This window comes from Bos mutus, chromosome 16 (assembly GCF_027580195.1).
Source record: "Bos mutus isolate GX-2022 chromosome 16, NWIPB_WYAK_1.1, whole genome shotgun sequence".
Classification (NCBI taxonomy): Eukaryota; Metazoa; Chordata; class Mammalia; order Artiodactyla; family Bovidae; genus Bos; species Bos mutus.
The window spans coordinates 44,747,840-44,763,231 of NC_091632.1; the positions used below are offsets into that span (position 1 = coordinate 44,747,840).

General features: G+C 41.3%; 1 protein-coding gene across 1 annotated transcript in view; it reads left to right on the forward strand.

Moving 5' to 3' along the window:
* Positions 1 to 15,392, forward strand: part of VPS13D (vacuolar protein sorting 13 homolog D) — a 274,678-nt gene that overhangs the window by 143,208 nt on the left and 116,078 nt on the right. The window contains 5 exon segments of the mRNA XM_070385275.1: positions 4,878 to 5,041; positions 6,239 to 6,347; positions 8,444 to 8,623; positions 11,393 to 11,509; positions 12,483 to 12,632. Of these exon segments, the coding sequence (XP_070241376.1) occupies positions 4,878 to 5,041; positions 6,239 to 6,347; positions 8,444 to 8,623; positions 11,393 to 11,509; positions 12,483 to 12,632 (720 nt within the window).

Below are 15,392 nucleotides of genomic sequence, written 5' to 3' on the forward strand. Positions count from 1 at the left end.
GAATATCGGGCCATAAAAAAGGCTGAGTGCTGAAGAATTGATGCTTTCAAATTTTGGTGCTGGAGAAGACTCTTTGAGAGTCCCTTGAACTTCAAGGAGATCACACCAGTCAATCCTAAAGGAAATCAACCATGAATATTCACTGGAAGGACTGATGCTGAAACTGAAGCTCCAATACTTTGGCCACTGGATGCGAAGAACTGATTCATTTGAAAAGACCCGGATGCTGGGAAAGATTGAAGGCAAAGGAGAAAAGGGCGACAGAGGATGAGATGGTTAGATAGCATCACTGACTCAATGGACATAAATTTAAGCAAACTCTGGGAGATAGTGAAGGACAGGGAAGCCTGGCGTGTTGCAGTCCATGGCATTACAAAGAGTCAGGCACGACTTAGCAACTGAACAACAACAACAACAACAAAAAGAGACCATGAGATGTAGTAATTGAAAGTAAACAATTTTCTTCTATTGAAAATTTTGAAAAAGGAAATTTTGAAAGGTCATAATTTAAAAATAAAAGTCTGACAGAAATCAAGGAACTGGGAGGGGGGGAAATGGGGAAGAGTCCTTGGAGGTGATTCAGATGACCTTCAAAGAAGTTGACATTGATGAGGATGATAGAGTGAATGAAAGTCAACTCAGGAGAAAGATGATTTTTCAAGTGGGATATGATCACAGATGTGATCAGAAAACATGAATCATGAATATACTGGTTATTTCCAAGGCCTACGTGACTGTTAAGTAAACAAAACCAAAATTTTTAAATTAAGTAGCAAAAGTATTTTAAATAAAAATTGTAATTTATACACTTTCACGTTTGTTATTTTACTTGATGAAGATGAAAACTGGTAAGTGAGAGGGCAGGTGATAAGTGAGTTACATTGACATCTAAGACTAGATAGTTCTTTGAGTAGGTGCTAGGAAATGGATCTGTGCATTTAAATTAGAAACCAGGAGTAGGAGGTTGACATCTTAGGTTTTTGTTTTTTTACTTTTTATTTTGAAAGTGTCTCAAATTTGCAGGAAACTTGGCAGAAATTCTGTAGAAGTGGAGTCCTGTTGCTGGTGATTTTAATGTTAACACTTGATTAAGGTGGTGTCTGCCAGTCTTCTCAACTGTGAAGAAAGTTTTTCTTTTTCCTTGTATTTAGTAAATATAAATACTTTCGAGAGGTACTTTGAGACTCTGTAAATATACTGTTCCTCATCAGGTTTCCTATGTATGTACGCATGCATGCATGTGTTTTAGCTTGATCTTCCAAACAGGACACTATAAATGATGGGAATTTATTTCTCACAGTTCTTCTGGAGGCTGGGAGGTCTGAGATCAGGGTGCTGGCCAGTTCGGTTCCTGTAGAGAGCTCTCTTCCTGGTTTGTAGACTGCTGCCTTCTCACTCTGTCCTCAAATGGCAGAGAAGTACTGGGCAGGGGCGAGGGGAGAGGGGAAAGCAAGCCCTTTGGTGTCTAAGGGCACTGATCTTGACAGGAGACCCCCACCGTCATGACCTCATCTAAACGTAATTATTACCCAGAGGCCCCATTTTCATCACAGCTGAGGGTCACGTCTTCAGCATAAGGGGTTTGCAAGGAGTTTGAGGGCACAGTTTGGGCACAGCTTTATGTGTGTCACCATGGCTTCCTGTCTTATTCAGTGTGTTTTCTGTTAGTGTTAGGATTTATTTTTACCCTCAGTTCTCCTGTTTGGCCAGTGGGAGTGCCTTTAACCTTGTGTCCTTTGACACAGTGCCCCCCTCGTTCCTTGAGCACTGTCATACTTTGTGACACAGCAAGTTATTTGGGGCTCATTTTATACTTTCCCTGCAGCATTCCTGGAATTTGCTACTTCTTGAAGGAACCCTGTGGAGAAGGCAATGGCACCCCACTCCACTACTTTTGCCTAGAAAATCCCATGGACGGAGGAGCCTGGTAGGCTGCAGTCCATGGGGTTGCTAGAGTCGGACACAACTGAGCGACTTCACTTTCACTTTTCACTTCCATGCATTGGAGAAGGAAATGGCAACCCACTCCAGTGTTCTTGCCTGGAGAATCCCAGGGACAGGGAAGCCTGGTGGGCTGCCGTCTATGGGGTCACACAGAGTCAGACACGACTGAAGTGACTTAGCAGTAAGGAACCCTGATCCTTTTTTATCAGAGAATGGAATTTAGAAACTTAAGATACGTCCAGTGGTGCCCTTGTTGCTGTTGTGTCACTGATCCCAGGCCCTCTCAAGGGACAGACCTAGGGGTTGTATGCATACACGACATGTATATGCACACACAGGCACATAAATATCTTAGTATGTGCATAACATATGTGTGTATGCATACATATATCTTATGTGTGTATTTATATATTAAACAGGTTTCTCTTTCTCTGTATATTAAAAACCAGCCTTTCACACTGATAGTTCTGATTCCAGTCTAGCATCACAAAGCTCATTGTAATTTTTTCCCTTTTCATATTTGTGACTCCCTTGTCCAGTACTAAGAATGTACTTAATTTGATCAGTTGCCCTGAATGTAACCCATGCTCTTTAACCACAGTTGTGGCCCTGCCCCTCCCCTGTGTGGATGCACCTTATTACCTGGCATGGGCTCTGCTCTCCACATTCTAGGCAACTCCCCTACCAGCCCCTACCCTTAACAGGAGTACCCACCTCACCTCACAACCCATCCTAGGCTCACCTCCCCAGCCCCATTATAACCCATCGGTGACGTGGATTATCAACCACATGTGTTTTTGCCCACTCAAGGTTGGGCCACCACAATACACCCACCCACCATCACGTGTCTGCCAGCCTTCTCCTTTATTCTAAAACCTAAAAGGTTTTAGGACTAAATTGTATGGGAAGAGGGTGGGGGAAGGGAAGTGGAAGGAGAATGATGCATCTCAGATTTTTAAATGAAGGTTTGGGTAGTTTCCAACGATGATGAGCCTGTACATATGGGCAGGCAATAGCAGAATCCATATATGAAAACTTGACTCCACCTGGGCATTTGGGCTTTGATTCCCAATCTGGAACACCTCCAGGAAAACTGAGATGCTCCATGTGGTTTTGGTGCTCTGGATAGATGTGTTCCCTTACTGTGAACAGAGAAGTAAGCATGTGGGGATTGCGGGTGGAGACGTGCAGCTGAGTTCTATCTGTGTTCACAGTTGCAGGAGGTAGTAGCACACAGTAGAAAGAATGTCATATCTTCTAGATTTGAGTTCTGGCCTTGCCACATAAAGGTGATATCTGCTTTCTCACATTCCTTCCTGAGCCTCATTTTCCCATTGATCTCCCAGGTTTATGAGAAGGATCAACTAAGGTACTATACATAGCGTTCTGTGTAAAGAGATGTAATCATGATAACATTGCCAACATTTATTGAGACGTTACCCTGTGCCAGGCATGTACACTTATCACAAGAACCCTCAGAGGTAGCTTAATATCCCTGTTTGAAAAATCAGGAAAGACAGGCTCTGAGAAATTTAGTAACTGAGCCACGGTCACTTAGCTAGTAGTGAGGCAGCTGGGTTTCAAATCCTGGCATTCGACTCCAGCATTCATATTACTTTCTCAGCTTTTACTTTGGAGAATGTAACAGAAAAGCTGTTTTTCCAGTGTGAGGCAGCATGTGGATGCATTTGTGGAACCCAGAATGTGATCCTGACAGGTCTAGCTGGAGTATTCATTCCCATAGAAAGAGTCTTCTCAATGGTTTGGTGTTACTGAAATGGAATTCTATGGGTTGTTAGAAAGGTAGTATGGCAGAGTGGGTAAGCGTGTCATCCCTCCACTCACCCTGTGGGAATTCAAACCTTCACTCCGCCACCTACTAGTTATGTGACCGAGCTGGAGTTTCTTTATCTCACTGAGACTTAGCTTCTTCATTTGTAAGTCAGGGTAATAACAGTATATACTTCACTGGATTGTTCTGAGGTTTAAATGAATTACTGTGTGTAAATCACAGTGATCAATCAGTGGTTGACACGTAGTAAATATTCAGTAGATATTATTACTATTATTATTGCTTCTCATGGATTGGCCTGGAAGTCCAAGTGTTGTTTCTAAAATATAGCTAAGGAGAAAATATATTTAGAATTAGTAGCAACAATTTAGTATAATTTCTTAATATAATCAGCTTAATACTGAACGCAGTTGACTTGAGAATTGGAAACCATCAGTGTTGTAGGTATCGCTTAGTAGCTCAGTCTTGTCTGACTCTTTGTGACCCCATGGACTGTAGCCCACCAGGTTCCTCTGTCCATGGGGATTCTCCAGACAAGAATACTGAAATGGGTTGCCATGCCCTCCTCCAGGGGATCTTCCTAACCCAGGGGTTGAACCCAGGCTTCACACATGCAGGCAGATTCTTTACCATCTGATCTACCAGAAAAGCCCTCAATGTAGTATGCATCCATGATAAACATGGGATGAGGGAGAGCCCTGGTAAATTCTTGTTGTCTGCCAGTCACGAGCATCACAAAAGACTGAGTATTGAGAATATTGTATATATTTTATATAATTGGATCTCTCTTCCACATAAGGACATGGAGGGTTACTATCAGGAAGAGCAGTTAACAGCTACTGGAGGGAATTAGATTGCACCTCAACTCACTAGTTTGCTCAGAAAGTAAAATTTTTAAGTTTACATTATTGGGGTGTTTTTTTTTTTTTTTTGATTCAAGTTTCAAAGAGTTCAGCAGATTTCATCCAAACTGCAACTAGGGATTGACAATAATGCAAGTTTGAATTAAGCATTTATTAGTATCTAATGTGGAAAATGTCCTTTTTAGTACAGTTCTTCCTTGAGAACTCATCCAGCCTTTGTATGGAGCTGTGTCTGTGATGTGAGAGCTGTGATGGCTCTTTCTGTCTCTGCCCGACAGGAACCAGGGAAGCGCTCTCAGCTGTGGAGGATGACTGGAACAGGCATGCTGGCCCACGAGGGCTCTTCCGTGCCTCACAACCCCAGTGAGCCCTCGGCCGCCCGCTCTGCCGAGGGCTCTGCCATCTTGGATATAGCTGGTCTCGCTGCAGTCACTGACAACAGGTAACTTCCTAGGCAGCTTCTGATTCAAGTTCACTGCTTTCAAATTCAGACTCAGAGGAAATGTATACCCAAAAGCTATAGTTTAGAAGTGAAATAAGAATTTGCTTTTTCTTCCACAATAGAATTTTATTTCCAAATATGAGTATTGGGTTTTTTGTTTTTAAAAGTTATTATGGAAATGCCCATGGAGACGTTAAAAAAAAAATCAAACAAGAAGGATATGTTATGAAAAATGAATTTATTTTCAGCCAAACATCTATCTGCCATTGCTCCCTAGAAGTGAACGTGCTCAGTCACTTCAGCCATGTCCGGCTCTGCAATCCCATTGACTGTAGCCCGCCAGGCTCCTCTGTCCATGGAGTTTTCCCAGCAAGAATATTGGAGTGGGTTGCCATGTCCTCCTCCAGGGGATATTCCTCACCCAGGGATTGAACCCACATCTCTTGCATTGCAGGTGGATTCTTTACTGCTGAGCCACCAGGGAGGCCCCAGATGCCTTTGGCAAGCACCAATTTGTAGTTGACAGGGTCCCCTCATGGTCATAAATTCAGCCATACTTTGGGAGGCATTTCATGACCAGCGCTCCCTAGAAGGGAAAAATTTGGTTTTTAATCTAAGAACTTTGTTAAATCTTATGAAAGCAGAAATAAATTATTAAGAAAATAATCAAATGTGTTTTTATGACTTAACTCCTTGAATTCAAATCATCTTTTTAACTTTGAATAAATTATTAGCCTATACCTCAGTTTGCCCATGTAGTCAGTGTATGTTTTCAGGTAATACCTTGTTTACTTCCAAAATGACTTTATAGGACTTACAAGTTAAAACTCAATATAAAATAAAGTATTGAAAATAGAACAGAAAAGATTTTTGAAAGTATTTTTAAAACCCTTTGCATACTGCATGAAACTGCATGATAACTTGTCATTGTGAGAAAGTAAGAAAACTCATATTGCATTTATTAAATTATGAATCCCTAAGTATTTGTATTTGTTGACCTCACTGCTTTCCATTTTACTTTATTCTTCTTTCCTTATCTAGAGATAACCTAATTGCCATAGGATTCAAGCAAACTGTCTGTTAGATTTCCAGGGCAGAAGATATTAGAAGCAAGAAGAGTAAAACCATCATCCTGATATTCTCTTCAGACCTGAAGTGTTTGATTCACAGGACTCATTGCTTTTTCCTTTCTTCCAGATATGAGCCGCTAATGCTTAGGAAGCCTGACCGTAGGCGGAGCACAACCCAGACTTGGAGTTTCCGAGAAGGGAAGCTGACCTGCGGGCTACATGGGCTGGTGGTCCAGGTCAGTAGGTTTTGACATCCTCAGTTGCAACAAGCAGTGGTTGAGCCTTTTTTTTTTTTGAAACAGAGTCTCATTTAGAATATACATGAGATGTTGTTGAATGGGGGGAAAAATTGTAGAGCAAATATGTATTATTTCATTTTAATCAGGAAAACCATGAAGCTTAGTGCCTCTGTGTGTATTTACCCAGGAAATGTTCTTGAAGGTGACATACAAGAAATGTTTTGGGAATGGTTGCCCCTGAGTGATTGCCCCCACCCCTTGGCTTACCTGGATTTTTTTTTTCCTTTGATGAGATAAATTAGCTATGAAGTTTTAAAAAGAGAGAGAGAAAAATATCAGCTAAAAGCTCACCATAAGTTAGATGGATTTGTTTTAGTGAAGTTAAAACTGCCTTTTATAAAGTGTTCTATGAGATGGTGAATAATTATCAAGTGCTCTGCAAACTCTAGATTCTGTTTACTTGTGCATTCTTAGTAGTGACCAAATAAACATTTAATTGTAGCAAATGTCAGAATTAAGATTACTGGTCAAATCTCCCCTATCTTCAACTCAGCCAGTTCACTGCATGTAAAACTCCTGGGTACTTTATAAGCAAATGTGTGTTTGGAAAATTACCAGGAATTTGGATTTTCTCTCCTTCTGGCTTCAGGCCAAGAATGGTACCATGGCTCTGAGATGGGTAACTGGGAAGATATATGACAGATTTGGGCATAAAGCAGAACAATACGTGTGACTGTGTATGCAGTTCTGCCTCAGTTTTACCCAAAAGGCAAACGCTAGAACATCAGGCCCAGGCTAGGTCTTAGTGTGTTTGACCTGGGGGAAACCTGGCTGTCCTTCCATAATGGGAGCTTGTTCTCCAGGGCAGTAAGCGAAACTGTAAGGAGCCTCTGACTGCTGTTTGGTGAGATTTATTTTCTTTATCTCTATTGCCCTGAGCTTTTTTCATCAAAGACAAGCTGCTTATATGAAACACACATCTGGAATGGATTTGTGATTTTCAATTAGCAATACAATTCAGACTTCTAGAGGCAAAAGAAGGCTTGTTATAATTGTTGGATTCTGTGTCTGACCCCGACTTTACTTCTGGTTTGTTTCTAAAGCCCTTGTAATTCCAGTTCTTTGAGAGCATCCTCCCGCCCTGCAAATCCCTTTCTGGTGTTTGTTGTTTCTTGAATCTGTTTCATCATTTCTCTGGTTGTGAGTGACCCTATAACCACGTATTCAACAAAGCAGAATGTGTTTTGGTTAGGGAAATAAGCTTGTTTCAATCTTATTCTGAATAAAGTAACTGAAGGCATTAAAACATTTTCTGACACTGCCCTTATAAGGTTGTATGCACGTTCTTCTAAACCCGAAACAGTCGTAAAAGGTTCTCCATGTTGAAATCTGTCCAATAAACCCAGCTTAAATTTTCCTTCTCATTACTCACCGTTTAAAAACTAACAAGGGGGAATCTAGACACTTTTGCTATCGTTTTCTCTAGCCCTGTGTGTACTCTCCCAAAGGCATCCTATAGACTTTCCTTTTTCACTTGTGGCATGTAGCAAGAAGGTGCTTTTCTCCAAAGGCCCAAGTAACTGGCAATGACATTCACAATTCCCTGTTTCATTTTAGAAGAGGCACCATCTTTGATATTTGATGGTCCAGCCATATGCATGTTGGAGGAGATTTTCAATTCAGAATTTGCTTTTTATTGGAAAGCTGAGTGATGATGATAATTTTTAAATTTTCAGAATGTTTCAGATTTTTAAGCCAGCCCTAGGGAGAACACTCAAAGAAACAGGACTTTTGGTTTTTTTATTTTTTATGCTCATCTAAGTTTCACTAAACTAATACACTGCTGTATTTGTAGAATTATCTTACCCAGAATTCCCTAAATTCATGCAGTATAAGTTTCCATCTTGCCCTGGTAAGCCTACTGTTTTTTTTTAATCAACTCTAAGGCTGAAAAAACAGTACAAGTTTTGCTGTATGTTGACCTTCACCCTTCAGAAGTGAGTTTAAATTTGGTGACTTGTTTCAAATGACATGTTAAATTGTCAAAGTTAGTGCCTTTGCCTTTGCTCATACATCTTTCCTCTGTCCTTTAGGCCAAAGGAGGGCTCTCTGGCTTGTTTGATGGAGCTGAAGTTGTTCTTGGTCCGGACACTTCCATGCAGCTTCTGGGGCCAGTTCCACCTGAACAACAATTTATTAACCAAAAAATGAGGCCTGGTTCTGGAATGCTGTCCATCAGAGTTGTTCCAGATGGACCAACTAGAGCGCTCCAGGTGATACTTTATTGTAAGAAATGACATGAAACTCAGTGTTCTCCCCGTGAGTCATTCAACAAATACTTATTGAAATATCTATGCTGAACCTGAGGATATCGTGTCCTTATTTATAAAGGCAGGGGATAAGACCTGCCTCACAAAGTTGTTATAAGAATTAAAGTGTAAGTAAGATACAAGATGGTATTTTAAAAAGTATAAGAATTAATTTATTGTAACTTATAAGGAAATGCGGGAGACCTTCGTTTGATCCCTGGGTTGGGAAGATCCCCTGGAGGAGGTCATGGCAACCTGGTCCAGTATTCTTGCCTGGAGAATCCCCATGGACTGAGGAGTCCATTGGGTTGTAAAGAGTCAGACATGACTGAGCGACTAAGCACAGCACACAGCACAAGGAAAAATAATCTGAAAAAAAAAAAAAGATAAATATATATGTATAACTGAATTATATGCTATATGCATGAAACTAACACGACATTGTAAATCAACTATTTATGTCATTTAAAAAAAGGATGAGTAAAAACGAAGTATGAGAATTAAGATACTATCAAGAATAGTGCATATTATTATCCATCATTATATATGTTTATTATATATTTAAATAATTGATATATTAATAACAGTAACAACAAGAAGATCTATGAGGTCTATAATCAGACAATTTAAAATGTTATGTTTTGAAAGTAGGAGTGGAAGGTGTTATGAGTAGTATCCAGAAAGGATTTGTACACCCAGATTTGGAGAGGGGCTTTCTAAGCTAAGTGATACTTCAGGTGAGATCTAAAGGTTAACTGGAAGGAGTTAGCCAAATCAAGAAGAAAAGACAGGGGACTCCCTAGCTGTCCAGTGGTTAAGACTGGGCACTTCCAATGCAAGGGTGAGGGTCTGATCCCTTTCAGGGGAACTAAGATCCCACATGCCCTGTGATGTGGCCAAAAAAAAGAAGGAAAGGTAGGGGCACTGTGCCCTAAGAATGAGAGTGTTAACTCACCAGTTATTTACTGAGCACCTGTTAGAGCCAGGCACAGTTTTACGTACTGAACCTAGACTAGTGAACAAACAAAGTTCCCTGCTGTGTTGGAGCTTACATTGTAGTGGAGGAGATAAACCATAAGCAATAAACAAAGTAAGTACATTATAAATATTTGGGAGGTTAATAAGTGAAGGCCTGGAGATAGAAAAGAGTGATCTGACTGGCACATAGAATGTGCTAAGAAAGAGGCAGGAGACCGTAGAAGGGGCCAGAACATTAAAAAAGCCTGAGACATGCTAAAGATTTTGTGTTTTTTCTGTGGCAACAAAGAGTCAAGACGGTGACATGATCAGAAATTTATTTTGACTTGCTCACTCTGGCTGCAGTGTGGAGAGGTGGAGTGGAATGAAATTGGAAACCGAGAAAAAGCCAGTTAGGAAAGACCTGGATGAGAGATTGTGGTAATTCAAACCAGAATACACAGCAAGAGATGGACATGAGGAGACTGAAGAGAAATGATTAGAAATGAAAGCTTATTAAGGAGTAGAGTTGGTCAGATTGACTGTGGGGATGAGACAGAGGAAGGAGTCAAGAGTGGCCTTCAAAATTTCGATTTGGGCATTTAGTTCAGTTCAGTTGCTCAGTCGTGTCCGACTCTTTGCGACCCCATGAATTGCAGCATGCCAGGCCTCCCTGTCCATCACCAACTCCCGGAGTTCACTCAGAATCATGTCCATCGAGTCGGTGATGCCATCCAGCCATCTCATCCTCTGTCGTCCCCTTCTCCTCCTGCCCCCAATCCCTCCCAGCATCAGAGTCTTTTCCAATGAGTCAACTCTTTGCATGAGGTGGCCATAGTACTGGAATTTCAGCTTTAGCATCATTCCTTCCAAAGAACACCTAGGACTGATCTCCTTTAGAATGGACTGGTTGGATATCCTTGCAGTCCAAGGGGCTCTCAAGAATCTTCTCCAACACCACAGTTCAAAAGCATCAATTCTTCGGTGCTCAGCTTTCTTCACAGTCCAACTCTCACATCCATACATGACCACTGGAAAAACCATAGCCTTGACTAGACGGACCTTTGTTGGCAAAGTGATGTCTCTGCTTTTGAATATGCTATCTAGGTTGGTCAAAACTTTCCTTCCAAGGAGTAAACATCTTTTAATTTCATGGCTGCAATAATATAAGAGGATGATAATCTACATCACAAAGATGTATGTAGAGTAGACTTCTGAGGGAAAATGAGGAGTTAAGTTTTGAACTTATTAAGCATATGATATCTACATGAAAATATCCAGAAGTCAGTACAGGTTTGGGTCTGTAGCTCAGGGAGAGGTCTGTGCTGGAAACAGAGATTTACCAGGGCTTGATGAATTCAAGATAAGGAAAAAGAAAAGATGTTGATGATACGTAACAGTGAACTCTCTGAGACAGCACACCCTAATCCATAACACTTCTTTAAAAAGCACCCTTCTCTTAAGGCAAAAAACGAATGCTGTGAGCCTGAGCTTTGCATATTTTGACTTGAGCTATAATTCTGGATCACCTACAGATGCCTATCCCACACTATATGAAACTCTTAAGATCCACAGCTTGGTGTTAGTCATACAGACTCAAAACCAAGTTTGCTTCATTATTATATAAATCTTACTTTAGCAGTGCTTTGGAAACCATTAACTTCCATAGGATTATTGAGTGCATAGTGACTTTTGACTCATACAATTGGTGTGGAGTATGTTTCGCAATGGAAGTATGAGCCCTCTTAATAAGTACAGTGTTTTATTTGACCTCAGATAACAGATTTCTCCCAACGGAAAAGTGACCGTTCATCATATGAAGTGGATGAACTTCCTGTTACTGAACGAGAGCTGCAGAAATTAAAGAATCCAGACACAGAGCAGGAATTGGAAGTACGTTTGAACTCTTGCAAGGTCACATCTTCATTATAAATTTGTTTGGAATTTTGCTCTTTGATTTTCTCAGTTGAGACCTTCTTTTTTTGTTTTTTTCTTTCTGCCCTCTATGACTTCTAAGTATCCTTGTTACTTCACAGTACTTAATGTTATCGCAACATCAATGTGTGAATATGTTCGTTAAATAACAGCTCAGGTCAAATCAGAATGTAACAAACATTGCTAGAGTAAGATGAATAAATAAAGAATTTGAACAGGACTGAAGATTGAGAATAAGCAAACTAGATCTTATCTTTTTTTGGCTCCAGCTGACTCTGACACCTTCCTTCCTCTGTCCCTGTTTGGGCATTGGAAAGAAAGTGACAAGTTTAGAAAGGAACATGAGATGAGTGTGATAAAGCACACTTACTCCTCATTTATTCAGTAATCTTCTGAAAAAACATAAATGCCTTTATGTACAGCACTAGATTGGATGTTATGGATGTTCAGTGAATGATTTAAGGAGAGCTTGCCTCCCAAATAGGGAGAAAGATTCTCAAACAATTATTTTCCTGTAATAAAATGCAAAATGTCATCAGTCCTCCAGCAGAGGTCTTATCATATGACTGCTGAGTTCTGGTTGGGGTGAGGAGTATGCCTGGAGAGGAAGGCTTCTAGTGAGATGATGAAATTTGAGCCATCTAGGTGAGAATTGGAGAAGGAAATAGCAACCCACTCCAGTGTTCTTGCCTGGAGAATCCCAGGGATGGGGGACCCTGGTGGGCTGCCGTCTATGGGGACACACAGAGTTGGACACGACTGAAGAGACTTAGCAGCAGCAGCAGGTGAGAATTAAACTCTTCTTTAAGTGGTGTTCATTGGCTCAGAGGCAGAATAGAGGGACTTAAAGCCATGTGTTTCCTTGTACTCTCCTGGCTACCTTAAGCTCTGATTTAAATCGCCAGTGTATCATATTTTGGTTTTCTTTCAGGTGCTTGTGAAGTTAGAAGGTGGAATTGGGTTGTCTTTAATTAATAAAGTCCCAGAAGAACTGGTCTTTGCAAGTCTTATGGGAATCAACGTGCACTACACACAGCTGGCCACCAGTCACATGCTTGAGCTTAGCATACAGGATGTACAGGTGAGTGGGGGAGGCTCAGAACTTGTTGGTTTTTTTTTTTCTTCCTGCTGAACAGCTGACTAGATCAGTGTTTAATGTTCTAGGAACTTTAGTGCTCTGGTGCACATTTCTTGTGTCTTTCAAAAAATTGTCCTATGAAAAAAAACATTTTTACCTACATTTGTCTTTACTGATTTTTCCAGACAGCAGAATTCTGAATTATAGTAGCTAGTCTATCAGTAACTTGGAGAACTTAGGGTGGCACAGAGGAAGGTGACTGCTGGTTCCCCATCTTGCAAACAGAGAAAACAATGAAAATCGATCTAACCATCATTTAGAGGAACTGAAGTTCACCACAGGGAGAAAAGAAAAAAGCTAGGGAAGTGAATTTGTGCTTCTGACCAAGATGGAGTACAGGGATCTGATTTACTGTCCTACCTGAAACACCCCCCAAATCCAGATAAAATAAAGAGACAACAGATGCAAGACACTAGACACCAGGCAACAAAGGACAGTGGTCTCGGAAAGGTGGGAAACAGAAGATGTGAGGCCTGCAGTCATTCCAACTTTGTTGTTGTTGTTTGGTTGCTAAGTCATGTCTGACTCTTTGCAACCCTGTGGACTGTAGCCCCCCTGGCTCCTCTGTCCTTAGGATTTCCCAGGTAAGAATATTGGGGTAGGTTACCATTTTCTTCTCCATCACTCCAGCTTGCTGCCTTGAAAAAGTTTTCACGCCCGGCACCAGGTGGAAAGACTGAGACAGAGCCCTAGAGTGGATGAGCTGAACAGAATTGAGAGTCCTAGGACCAAGGCAGCCAGAGTTCATAGGACAGCAGACCTGGGAGGGGCATACTGCACAGGAGATCTCCAGAGATCAGCAGAGGACACAACAGATCAGAAGTGTACATGAGGAGACTACCTTCTGAAAAGCTCACAGGGACAGTGCTTGCAGCTCAAGCCCAGCTGCAGTGGGAAAACTAATAATTACGGGGCCCTGGAAAGAGCCTTCCAGAAGGTCTTGGGCCTCCGTGGTGCATGTTGAGGCCTAAGCTGAGCACTGCTCCAGACCTCCTAACAAATCAGTCGTATAAAAGGAGGCTCTGAAAGGATCAAGCTGTTTCCAAGTAAATTAACCGTATCCTGAACAAAGCTCCAGATTCAGTGGAATACAGAAACATCCAACACCCAGCAGAATGAAAACCACAGTGTCTGACATCCTGTCAGAAATCATCAGGTGTGCCAAGGGGCAAGGAAACACAATACATAATGAGAACAGTGATCATTCCAAACCAACCCAGAGTTAACACAGACATTAGGATATTCAAAGAAGGACATTAAAACTTTCTATAACTGTATTCTATTCCACATGTTCAAAAAGTTAAGTGGAGACCTGGAAGATAGTCAAAATCTCAAACTTCTAGAAATTAAAATGAAATGGAAAAAACACTGGATTTGATCAGAAGCAGATGACACAGTGAAGAAAAAAAACGATAAGTGAACTTATAACAAGAGAAACTGTCAAAATAGAAATACCCAGAGAAAAATAATCCAAGGGAAAAAAACCTAGAAACCCACAGAGAGACCAGCATCAGTGACCTATGATAAAATTTCAGTCAACCTAATATCAATACTATATAGATAATTGGAATCCCCAGAAGAGAGAGAGAGGAGAGGACAGAAAAAAATAATTGAAGAAATTTTGACCATAAAATTTTCAAACTTGGTGAAAACTATAAACTCACAGAAGCAGCTCAAACACAAAGCCACATTCATACCACCCCCCTTGCCACACACACACATAATGGAAGCTATCCCAAGGTACATTATAATCAGTTACTCGAAACCAGTGATAAAACATCCAGATTAAAAAAGCATGTTCCTTCCAAGGAACAAAGGTGAGAATGACAGCCAGTTTCTCATTGTGAACAATACAAGTGAGAAGATAGTCAGCAACGTTTTTAAAGTTGCTCAAACTCATGTCCATTGAGTTGGTGATGCTGTCTAACTATCTCATTCTCTATCTCCCCCTTCTCCTCTTGCCCTCGGTCTTTCCTAGCATCAGGGTCTTTTCCAGTGAGTCAGCTCTTCACATCAGGTGGCCAGCGTATTGGCGTTTCAGCTTCAGCATCAGTCCTTCCAGTGAATATTCAGGGTTGATTTCTTTTAGGATTGACTGGTTTAAGTTCTTATTCAGGGAATTTGGAACGAGAGAAGCATTAGTAACCTGTTGGCTGAGAGTGTACGCTTTGGGGACAGGGAGAATTGGAGTCCAGTTCTTGTTTTGTCACTGACTAGGTGTACAGCCTCCAACAGGGGTGTCTCTTCTCGGTGTCTTCATCTGTGAGGTGAGGACAGAGATGGTCCCCAGGAGGTTGTGGTGAGAATGCAGCTTTAATAACTCGGACAGCCTGGCAGTCGTGGGACTTGCTGAGATGATCTTTGTGCGGGGACTAGCTCAGTGCTTGGCACATGATGTTGTTTACTCGCTCAGTCATGTCTGACTCTTTTTTGACCCCATAGATTGTAGCCCACTAGGCTCCTCTGTCCAAGGGATTTCCCAGGCAAGAATAGTGGAATGGGTTGCCATTTTCTTCTCCAGGGGATCTTCCCGACCTGGGGATCGAACCTGCCTCTCTTGCATTGGCCAGCAGATTCTTTACCACTGAGCCACCAGGAAAGCACCCTTGACACACAGTACTCACCAAATAAAGTATAGCTCCTGTTACTGTTACTATTACCATTATTGTTGCTGGATTTAGTGGAGGTATGTTTTTCCAAAGG